General features: G+C 37.1%; 1 protein-coding gene across 1 annotated transcript in view; it reads right to left on the minus strand.

Annotated features, from left to right (window-relative positions):
- Positions 1 to 4,532: 4,532 nt before the first annotated feature.
- SP4 (Sp4 transcription factor) overlaps positions 4,533 to 12,543 on the minus strand; it is a 31,335-nt gene continuing 23,324 nt past the window's right edge. The window contains exons 4-6 of the mRNA XM_054992151.1: positions 10,868 to 11,099; positions 10,505 to 10,704; positions 4,533 to 8,288 (exon numbers count right to left, since the gene is read on the minus strand). Coding sequence (XP_054848126.1) covers positions 8,041 to 8,288; positions 10,505 to 10,704; positions 10,868 to 11,099 — 680 coding nt within the window. The 3' untranslated portion in view covers positions 4,533 to 8,040. The remainder of the gene's footprint in view (positions 8,289 to 10,504; positions 10,705 to 10,867; positions 11,100 to 12,543) is intronic.

The following is a 12,543-nucleotide window of genomic DNA, read 5'->3' on the forward strand; positions in this document are numbered from 1 at the left end:
TAAATGTATGAAAAATTAGATAACTGCAAATTCCATTTTTAGCACATCTGTAATGAATTAATAATGCACTATGTGGCTTAGCAGAAGTTTCTATGCAGAGACTTGACTTACTTCATTTATATCCCACATTTCTCCCTAACAAGGATCCAAAGTGCCTTACATCATTCTCCTGTCCTCCACATTTTATCCTTACAACAACCCTGTGAGGTTGGTTAGGCTGAGAATGTGTGACTGGTCCAATGTTACCCAGAAAGTTCCCATAGTAGAGTGGGGATTCAAGCCTAGGCCCAACACTCTAACCACTACACCATGAAGCTGCCTGATACTGAATCAGTCCCTTAGTCTATCAGGGGTCAGTATTGTCTATTCAGGCTGGCAGCACCATGGTCTCAGGTGGAGATGTTCCACATCTACCACCTGATCCTTTTATCTGGAGATGCCAGGAATTGAACCTGGGAACCTGCATGGCAAGTGGATGCTCTACAGCTGAGCCATATACTCAGCAAACCTGGGAGCCAGGGAGATATGATTAGATTGGGATTAGGGAGACATAGGTCATATGTGACCTAGACAGCTGTGGGCAGATCATTATCTCAATCTAACCTACCTCACAAAGCTGTTAAGAGGGGGATGCATATTTGCATCTCCTTAGATACAAATATGAAAATAAAATAGTAGTTATTTGAAAGATTGTTATTTTGAAAGATTGTTATTATTTTGAAAGATCGCTGATAATACAGTTTAGTTGATTAATTTGCTTTTAATCAGTATACACAAACACACACATATATACATGCACAAAACTAAATATATGTGCGTTATTGAGGTACTGGAGAAAGCATGAATGGTTTTTGTTTATTAAATCATGGTCAGTTATAACTTGTTGGAAGGAATAGCTATCTTAAATATTTTCTCTTTGCTAATTCTGGAGAACAGTGCTCCAGAATGAGGGTGGAGTTGCATATTATATACATAACAAAAGTTCAATAGGTGCTTTTCTTGGGGAAAGAGGAGGGGAGGAAGGAAGGAGGGGAGGGATGCTTAATTGCCAACTGTGGCTTCTCTGTTCTAAATCACACTGCACTGCTTTTCTCCCTTGTAGGGTTCCTGACATTGCAATTAATGGGGCACCCTTACCTTTTGCTCATTTAAACTGTCCCCTAAGATTAATCAAAAGCAGTTTTAGTAGCTGATTTATCTACCAGTTTTTATGTTCTGCCAATGCGAAAATGTGCATTCCTTTCCCCGCTTTTTTCAACATATATTTTCCATTCTTGTCTGGCCATACATACAAGCATAGGCAACACTAGGAGCATATGGATTACAATGTTGTATTTACATATGTTGCACTATTTTCACTGCCTGTCTCCCATATTTTCCCATCCAATTTGTACAATTATGTCATTGCATAATACTGCTTACCCTCTAGATGTTCCCAGTCTACATTATGGGCACAGTAGCAATATCCATAGTGATGGATTCAGCAGAAATTTTGTGGTTGTTGGCTACTACAGCTGATGCTAGTTATTATCCAGTCAGCAAGAAATTCTGGCTGTACAAAACCAATCTGGAAAGAAAAAGATAGATTGCCATTGGTGTTCCTGCTCTTCTCGTAGATGTTATTACATAACATGTCTGTAAAAGGCTAACAACAAAGCACCGGAGTAGCATTGCACAATTATGACTTGGGGGGATGTGGGAAAGGGATGAAGCAAAATACCAACCACATCAAGTCTGCTGGGTGGCTTTGAGCCAGTCACTGACCTTTCCCCCCACTCAGCCTAATCTACCCTACCGGGTTGAGAGGATAAAATAAAGAGGAAGAGAATGATGTACGCTTCTTAAAAACCCTAGTAAGAATTTTTTTACTGTAACTTTTGCTCACAAAAATTAAAGAACATGTTTTATATAGACCAGCTTGGGTGGGCTTTTTAAAAAGCACTAATCAGAAATCAGAGTGATTTAGAATCTATTGCAATGCTCTTTTTCCTGTTGGGAAGGTAACAAATGTTGACCAATAAGTACGTCTTAATCACATGAATTCAGAAACTTTGCCAGTATTTCTCCATTTAAAAATATTTTCTGATGTTCTTTGAAAAAAGAAATAACTAAAGATTGCTTACCTGTAGCTGTTGTTCTTCAAAGTACCCTTTCCCATAGAATCACCTAGATCAATTTTTCTGTGCTTGTTTGATGAAGCAAGGGCACTGAACACGACTCAGCTTTGTGTCTTTCATCTAAGCAGACAAATCAATGCCTGTGGCAGCTTTACCTCACACTTCAGACACTTTTTAAAAATTACTTTTTGTGCCATGGGCAGCCACTACCTCACAAAACAAAACCATCTGTAACTTGTAAGTATTAGTATATGAAAATAAAAAGCAAACTATTTGTGAGAAGAAAACTGAAGAGAAAGCTGAGAAGGATGGAAATATTCTCAAACTTCAGTGGATAAAAGAAAACTCAGAGCCAAGCTACAAGTGACGAATGACACTTGAACGGCAAGTGGATCGAGTGGAGAGCAAGTGGAGGGCAAGTGAACAAGGAGGAATACACTTGCCGTTCAAGTGTCATTTGTCACTTGTTGTTTGGCCCAGAGTAGGATGGGATAACTCCTCCCCCTCAGGGCATGCAGAGACCAGGGAGATCTTTCTGAGGGGGGAGGGGCAGACTTCTTACCAAAAAACTAGAAGTTTTCAAATCCAGTTTGTGTACACGTGCAAAACCTGTCAGTGTGATGCACAGAGACCACAAAGTCATAATGAGCAGATTATAATTTCCATTGGCAAACTGTTTCTGAAATGGAGGCAAGTCTCCAAAGTAGTTTGTATTATGGAGTGTTCAACATAAGAAGTGGATATTAGATTTGAGCGAGCTTAAATAGCTCTTTGGATCCTAGATTGTATTGATTTTTTTTTTGCTAGCCTTTTTGAAAAAGAACACGGGATATTTATAACAGTATGTGTCATGTATAAGAATCCAAAATATGTTCGGTGGTGTTCAGTGGGGTCATAGGTTTAGGTCTTATTAAGCATTCCTTTTTGCACCGAGTTGAGGAGGTTGTTGTGGCAGCTGTATGATAGAAACAGAGCTGGAAGGGACCCCAAGGATCATCTAGTCCAACTCCCTGCACAATGCAGGAAATCACAGCTATCTTCCAGTGACCACTGCTCTATGCCGAGAGGAAGGCAAAAAACCTCCAGGATCCCCAGCCAATCTGGCCTGGTGGAAAATTCCTTCCTAACCATGAAGTGGCAATCAGTATCACCCTGAGCATATAAGAAAGGGCCGTGAGAACCTATCACCAGCTCATCCTTTCATTGCTCTCCTGATCTATATACATTCATATTAAATCAGGGAATCATCATAGCTGTCATCTAGCCTCTTCTTGAATACCTCGAAGAAAGGAGAGCCCAACACCTCCTGAGGAAGCCTGTTCCACTGAAAAAACGTTCTGTTAGGAAGTTCTTCCTAATCTTTAGCCAAAAACTCTTGCTTTAATTTTAACCCTTTGTTTCTGGTCCAACTCTCTGGGGCAACAGAAAACAACTCCATCTATGTTGACAGCCCTTCAAATATTTGAAGAGGGCTAGCATATCATCTCTCAGTTGCCCCCTCTCCAGTACCGGTACTCTGCAAGATAAAGTTGGTAGCTTCATTCTATCATTTTCATTACTGGCGGCAAACATTTTTTCCCTGTGGCATTCAACTGTAGTCTTAATGTATAATTGTATAAAATGATGTCAAGCTCCTAGGGCAAGGGGCCACTTCTCCACCCAGGCATTCCATTATTCTCCAGCTTCTCTAATAAAAGGTATACACCAAAGGGACAGCTACAGTTGTGGTTTATTGCAGTTAGCTCACAATAAGTCCCAGGTTCCAATGCCAGAGTACAGCAAGGATTCTGCCTGTCTCAACAGTCTCCATCAAGTCTTCCCATATCTAGGTTCCTGCCCAGAATTTCTCAATTGCTAGCTGTAGCCTTGGCATTCTTTCCACAGGGTCAGGCTTTAAGGCAGGTAAAGCCCCAAACAGCAATATGTTATTCTGCTGGCTAGGTAGATCATCCCGCTACTCTCTTCTGGTCTCACCAGCTTCTGCCTTCCCATCCTTGTCACTCAGCTGTTTATTTTACCTCCCTTCCTACCATCCTTGTATTTCCTTTCCTTCTGCCATGCCCATACCTGGCTCTCTTGGTCTATATTTGAGTAGGCTTTTAAGCCTAAGGCAGCCTTTATTTCTAAATTGATAAATAGTTATGGGCACTATTTGGTATAAGGTGACATTTCTCTAAGGACTATGTGCAGGCTCCCACATTTCACACCCCTATCTGGGATACTGTAGGGTATGACAGATGTAAGGTTTTTAATTTTGTTTTATTTTACAGCCCTTGAGTGATCAGTTTTTGATTGGCAATATGACTCAAATATGTGTTACAAACATTAAAAACAAACAAATGTATAGAATAAGCACACATTTAAATTCAATAGAATTTTAATAGGTTACTTGCAAACTGTTATTGCAGGCAACAACGTCTACACAGTTTTAGTTCCAAATCCACAAAAACACACAAAATTTATACAAATTAGCATAGTAAAAATTAATGCCTTAGAGGCTTTGCTGGCAGAATTTATTTGTAGATTCTAGAATAGGTGTTCCTTGCTTTTTTTTTCTTTTTCCCTTTTTCTTACAAAAATTTACAAGTGAAATATTACTACAAAACTTTTTATAAGGATTTTCTGGAAAACATTTACAATTTTACCACCAACTATTTTTCTGTTTCAAAATCATTATGTAGATTTAACACCCTATGCTGCACATCTATTTTTGTGGGATGACAATTTAGTGACATGCATAAAAAATCACAAGGCATTAGAAATGGAGACTTAAATACAAATATTGTTGCAATAAAACAGTTATAAAATTGAAAAATAGGACCCAAACATCATGCTTACCTAAGTTTGACAAATAAACTTTTCCTCCTAGATTACACACTTGTATTACTTCTCTCATGAAACAATAAGATAAATAATGACTTAACACCAACTTCTAATGTAATCAGAAAACACATACACAACCCTATTCCAAAAAATAATATTGTAATGGGAAAAAAATGATTCCAACACTTGAGATCTACCATGATAAATACACTTTGCACTGATAATTACAATAAAGCAAAATTTTATAATGGTGGCAAAGGAAAAGAACAGTGAAATGCCATTATAAACAAGCTACTACTGCACATCTGTGCCCTATTACATACAACAGTTATATCCCACTGAGTCAAATAAAGGACACTGAAATTTACGATCCTTCTAAGACTGAAAAGTGGACTCTGAATGGTATGCAGAACAGACTATCAAAATGTTTCTAATTCCAGGGGTAATGAGCGCACCTGCTAACACAGATTAAACTACATTAGATTCTATGATGCCAACAAGATTTCGATATACTTGTAATAGGGATTTGCTGCCGATTAAAAAATAATTTCCATTTCATATCTGCATACATAAGTATGCATATAATATCTAACAGCTGTGCAGAGTACTCATACTTTCAGTTTGCAAATAGCCTTTGCTTCTAAGTAAACATGATTCTTTAAGGAAACTTTAACTGAATTTTTATAGCACTCATTGTGAAAGATGATAATAAGCGTATAGGAAGCATATAGTTGTTGCTTCAGTTGATGCAACAAAATTTATCAGTATTAGTTAATGGCCACCTTATTAAACGTATCATCTAATTGATTCTGGTGTTTTAAAACCAGATACATCAGCTGAGAACATTTTAAATAAAATATACAAAATAATATACAAACTCACCTCAAATTTAAAGACGTCATTAAATGTCTATAAAAGGCTCAAGAAACTTGAAATTTATAACCACAGTGTAAAATTGTTTTGTTTGCTATGTACGTAAACTGAAAGTATAAAAGACTTTCAGCCTCACATTTCACCACCCAGGGCATTCCTAGAATGTATGAGGTACAAATTACCAATAAATCTTTGTTGTTAAAAATACATGCAATGCCACGAACCTGATGCCTGTATAAGATTATAAAAGGTATTTGTTTAGGTTCTTGAAACAGCTCCTAACAAAAAGATAATTTTTAAAGGAAAAGTGTTAATTTCTTGCACTGTACTTCTAAGTTCAATCACATATTTTGGTGTAAAAGTATATAAACTGGACTATCATGAGATATTTTCCAAATAAGAAAATTTGTAAAGTGTCATGTTTAGACCTATGGGAAATGTTTAAAAATCTAAAGTGTGTTTGGCCATACTTATGTTGTGCACAACAATGCATACACAGATGTGCCAATCCAGCCAGGGATATCTACAAGCAGAAACAATCTTCACATGTGTAACCAATACAGATGTTCATTCAGCATGCATCTCCATCTGTACTGTGATGCTCACCCAGGTGCTACTATCCAGCTGGATACACATTCTCATGGAGATGGAGATGGGCATACCTATCCAGAGTGACTACCTCTCTCATGCATGTCAGTACACATGGCAAAAAGATCTTTAATATTTGGCCATTTTTGAATTATGCTCCATCACATTAATACATACTAAGAATATAATAGCTTAGTTTATTGTCCAGAAAAGCAAGTATATTTTGCTAATATGTCTTTGCCTGAAGAATCAAAATTATTGATGATACAAGAAATTCCTTTACAATTATTCTTTTCTGGCTTATTTAGATACAAAAAGAGGAATGTAAAATTTTGTCTAGGATCCAAAACATCTTGCCACTACGTTTGTGTGCCCAAGGGGACTTTTCATCTTGAGGTTCACAAAAAGCAGTCTGCTTTGCCACACAGTAAGTTACTTTTGAATTTGAGAGGACTTTCAAAAGTTGTTTTCTATAATGCCTGAGAGTCTGCTATTCAAAGTAAAAGGTCAAAAAACTACTGACTATACCAGCCCTATTGGGTGCATCTAAAGTACAGTAGCTGTTTGGATCCCTACCACTATTGTTCCTAATAAAAGAAAGAATAGATTTCTTAAAAATTTGGTTAAAGTTTTTCATCCTTTTCTTTGGCTGTTATGTCGCAGTATAAAGACTTCAGGATATTAATATTTGAAACTGCCAAAAAGTTGATAGTGGTGCATTAGCTCTATAACACTCTCTTTCCCACCGAGTCTAATAAAATTTAAATATTTAAAATTACAGATATTTTAAAAACTGAAGTTAACCAAAGCTGAGTAATTTATCATCTATGTTTTGAAATGGGATGTATTAAGGTATAAGACTTGTCACATAGGTTCCCATGTTTCACTTTTACACAGAAATTAGTTAAAATCTTATGTCAATATATTTCTAAGATTTAATATTTGCTACTGTATACACTGGCTCTATAGATCTCTTACCTCTCCATGAGAGTAATCTGTGTTTACTGATTGTCATTATACACACTACTATAATGTAGTGGTTAAAAATTATCTGAGATGCATCTCAGACTCAGCAGCTGTATTGCACATGCTGCCATTTGAATAATTTAAAAAACTGAATAAAGACGGCCAAATTTAATATACATTTCACAAACCAAAAATAAGGTATTCATATTCATTAAGTTGTTATGTATTTTGTTGTGCCTTTTAGAAAGTGAAAGTTCCCATGAAAAACACTAGAGACCTTCCTGTGAAAACCACGCCAGCTAACAGCTATGCTGTGGCATATTCAGTTTGTTGCTACAACAAACATTAACATATAATATTAAAGAGAAGAAAAATCCAATTAAAATATTTTCCATGATATAGAGCTACATAAATAAGTACAGTGTGTGGAAGCAATATTTTCCTCATCTATTTTATCCATAATTTATTCATGTCAGTTGGCCCTGTTTTAATTTTTTTAAATTTTTGTTTTGTACAATGTATGCATTCTGTGCTAATCCTCCAACTTGGAATACTTACAGAAATCAAGACTGACTGCATGATTTCCTGCTCTGTAATACATTTACAAGCCCACTTCCATATCTTGAAAGGTTGTAAACTTAAGTGCAGCTCTAGGCATTTGTACAACGTTCTTTCAGAATTCCTCCATGTTTGTAGAAACATTAGGGGTTGCTGGGTTTGAATCTTGAGAAATTGCTGCAACTGTGACAATCCTTGGAGATCCAAGAACCTCAGTAACTGAAGAGTCCAGTTCACCTGAGGTAACAATAGCAAGGGCTGTTCCTCCACCCTTCTTATTTTGATGAGTTTTGACATGCTTAGAGAGATGGTCACTTCGCATGAATCTTTTAGAACACTCTGGACATTCGAATCTTTTCTCACCTATTAAAAAAAGGATAAGAGTATGCTATTGAATTATTCAATATTACTATTTCCTACAAATGCTATGTGGCAATTCTCTGGTTGCAAGAGGGGAGGGTCACAGGCATTTTAACTGACAATTTTGTATTTTTGTTTTGTCTTGCTAAAATACAATCATTTTGAAAATATGTTTATTGTTTTGGAGATACTTATGTGGCATGTATTTCTGTAACTATTCAGTAATATGGTATTTATTTTTTTATTTTGGGTGTGTGTTCAACTTCCTCCATTCACACATCATGCTAGTAAGCTTATATATGGCTTTTCCATGGTATGTGTACCTAGCTTTCTGAGCATGTGTATCTAGCTTCATCTAATTTCCCAAATTACTGGTGAATGGATAGATATGAAAAACTCATGTGTCTTAAAAGATGAGTATGTTTGGAAAACTAACTTGTTTGCAAGTTGTCTCTACATTGCCTGTAACAGTTACTGAAATGACTACTAGAGTATCCATCTAAGTTAGTTATGTTGTACAATTATTAGCCAGATGACGATTTATCGAGCTATAAACTGGTGTACTTTTGGCTTCTATATATCCTAATCCATGGAGCTCATACATGGATACAATGCCTGGGTTTTGATTTCAATTTTTATATGTCTTGATAGGATCTCAAAAGAATTCTTATCAATCCTCCTAAAAAAGAGAGACTGAAATATGGGAATCTTTGCCAATGGTTTTGTAAGACATTACCTAATGGAACAAGTTGATAAAAAATCTACATTTATATTAATGTATTGCAAGATTTGAGTCCAGTAGCACCTTAAAAGACCCCCAAGATTTCCAGGGTATAAGCCTCTGAAAGTCAAGCTCCTTTTGTCAGATACTGAAGGGACGCACTGCATTTGATGTGCTTGTTAAACTGTGGAATTGAAATGACCAGCATCAGTACCTGCTTTTGCCATCTTTGAGAAAGAATCGAAATGGCTTCTTGCATAGGAACCGGTCCATCCGTCAGATGGCTTTTTGTTGACTGGACCCCTCCTCCTCGCTGCTACACCACGTAGACCTGCCAACGGATTACCCATGGACTTGCACGCTCTTGTGTAAGAGCTCCACGACGTTATGAACAGTTTTCTTGCTTAAGCACCTAGCACTTTCAGTGTATGTTTGTTGTACATGTTGTACCAGCTATCAATGATTTTTGAATTGTATGGTCATAGGCTTAAGCACTTAGCACTTTATATGAGTTTTCACAGTCCATGTTAATGAATTGTGACATTGCCGGAGTCTCCTTTCGTGCGTGCTTGTTAATACAGTAAATTACATAGTGAATATTCTTATAAATTGCACTTTATTATTACTGTTTAATTGTAGTATATCATTGTGTTAACTCTTGGTTCTAGTTAGTTTTCACGAGGTTCTTTGGTTATTGACTTTGCTCGTGATACTCTTGCCTACTAGATACTGAAGGGAGCCTGATTCTTGAAAGCTTATACTCTGGAACTCTTATGGGTATTTAATGTGCTACTGGACTCAAATGCTGCTGTTCTACTGCAGACCAACACAGCTACCCACCTGAAACTATATTAATGTATTGTTTTTACTAACATGAATTCTCATGCATCTGCTGTTTTTTGCCACCTAGTGACTCTATTGTGCCGGCTATGCATACAAGCTAGAACCAAACTTGCACAATCACTTAGACAAATGCAAAAACCAAATGAACACATTTTATAATTCTGGGAAAACATTTACTCCCACAGTCCTTTGCTGATAATGACAGAAGTTTGATTTGCCAACCATCCAAAAGACTTTGCACAATATGGAAAGAATGACTGTATTTTTGCAAGACCAGATATAGTTTTCCATAGTTATTAGAATTCTCTTACAGTGAAATCCTAAGCAGAGTTACTCCAGTCTAATCCCATTTTGATTTCAATGGGCTTAGACTGGAGTAACTCTGCTTAGGATTTCACTGTTAGTATATTTTTCTTTACTTCAGATACACATGTGTGGTCATATAAACAGTCGATTTTATCAGAAACCTTCTCATTTTTATGCACCAAACCAGGTTCAGGACAAATTTCTAAGTTCTAATATTTATTTTTAAAATCAAATAGTTATTTGAAGCACATTAAATATGGTCTAACTGACAAAATATGCTTAGCATCCTAAGCAGTTACACCCTTCTAAGCCCACTGACTTTAAACCCTAGTACAGACTACTCACTGACCTGTGTGGGTTCGTCTATGTCTTTGTAGCTCATCACTTCTTGTAAATCTTTTTCCACAGAAGATCCAGTTGCAAACAAATGGCCTTTCTCCAGTGTGCCAGCGAAGGTGTGCCCGGAGATGAGATGTTTTCCCATATACTTTTCCACAACCTTCAATGTGGCAGATATGTTGTTTCTTTTTTCCTGGCTCATTACTGCCTCTGTCAAGAACAAAATACTAACAGTTAAATACAACTTAATTCAAGTACTCAGTATTAAGAAAAATAATTGCTTCACTAAAAGAAGTAACAGTAACATGCAAGAGCAAAAGGCTCATTGGTAGCCTTAAGACGTCTCATGCTTTATGGCTGTCATAGCAATTACCTTCCTTCTCCTTCTCTGCAATTAGGGCAGGAGCAAGCAACTCTTCTTAACCTTTTGCCAGGCTGCACTTCTTGATCAGAAGCTTGCTGGGCTTGTTGCAACTGCACCTGAGTTATCTGATCAGGACTAACAGCACCAATTGCTGCATTAGCAATGCCTCCTACTGCTACAGTTACAGGAGCTATTGTGGCTTGCTGTACTTTCACTCCTCCATCCTGTCCTTGTTGTTGACCTGTAAAATAAGAACAATCTTAACTTCTACAGCTTATCACAATAAGATTACAAAATAATTTGTAGAATCCAATTTACTGCATTATAAAATGGAGAAAACCCACATCAAAACTAGCAATTTCCTTCTCATACACAATACTGGAGCCCAACCCCACACCAGCTTATTCATTCCAGAATCCTTTACATTAAACAGGAAACCAGTGCTTCTCCCCAACTACACTGTGCTACTTGCAAATAATGAAAGGGAAATGATCTGTTAATAAAATCTCTGCATTCTTTATCTGAGGTGGCACTTTGCTAGCTTGCGACAGCTGTGCCTACATTGTGCAGTAAAGCCATTGTGGAAAGACATTGCTGCCAAAAGTGAATTTGGATGTATTAAAAAACACAATTGACAGTGTACTTGCCCATAACTGTCCTGCAGTTGGGGCTTCTGTAATGATGGTCTAAGTTACCTTGAATACTTAGATAAGGTAAGATATACATTACTGATAATATAATTTTAATAACGAGATTATACATTTGCAAGGTGAGCCATTAGAACCGTCTGACCAGCCCACAGCAGGGACAGGTTAAGTAGGACAGGTTGTATTACTATTCAGACAAGCTGGTTTAGAAAGGTTTAAATTTGTAAACAAGTAAACAGTGTCATACAAGTAATGAAATAGTAAAGAGTCCAGTAGCACCTTTGGTGTAGAAAGCCAGTTTGGTGTAGTGGATAAGAGTGCGGGACTCTAATCTGGAGAGCCGGGTTTGATTCCCCACCCCTCCACTTGAAGCCAGCTGGGTGACCTTGGGCTAGTCACAGTTCTCTGGAGCTCTCTCAGCCCCACCCACCTCACAGGGTGTTTTGTTGTGGGGATAATAATAACATACGTTGTATACCGCTCTGAGTGGGCATTAAGTTGTCCTGAAAGGCGGTATATAAATCTAATGTTGTTGTTGTTTAAGACTAACCAACTTTATTGTAGCATAAGTTTTTGAGAACCACAGCTCTCTACGAAGAGATGCTCTCTTCACTGATGCCTTAGCATGTTTAAGCATTTCTGAGAAAAATATTGAGTCTGGTTTTAGCAGGCAAGCTGTGTGTAGCCTGAGGTTGTTTATGTTGTCTGAGAGAAATATAACCCGAGTGGGAGCCTGAACTGTGTGTTTGTGAAAGAACATTCAGTCAGGGAAAAGCAGGCAAACTGTGTGCGTGCCTGAGAAAAGGTTTTACTTGTAATTGAGAGAGAAATTAATATCAAAAGCAGGCAAATTGTGTAAAGCCTGAGAGAAGATCTGACTGGGTTTAAGTAAAGTAACTTTGAAAACTACTCTTTTGAGACCATTGAGTTTTAGAAATAATATGAAACCGATACACTTCTCATAAAAATAAAAAGTTTACTTTGGGGTTTTTTAATATCCCAGAGTATCTGTCATTCCTATATCCTATTCCTTTCCTC

The sequence above is a fragment of the Eublepharis macularius genome, chromosome 11 (assembly GCF_028583425.1).
Source record: "Eublepharis macularius isolate TG4126 chromosome 11, MPM_Emac_v1.0, whole genome shotgun sequence".
Lineage (NCBI taxonomy): Eukaryota > Metazoa > Chordata > Lepidosauria > Squamata > Eublepharidae > Eublepharis > Eublepharis macularius.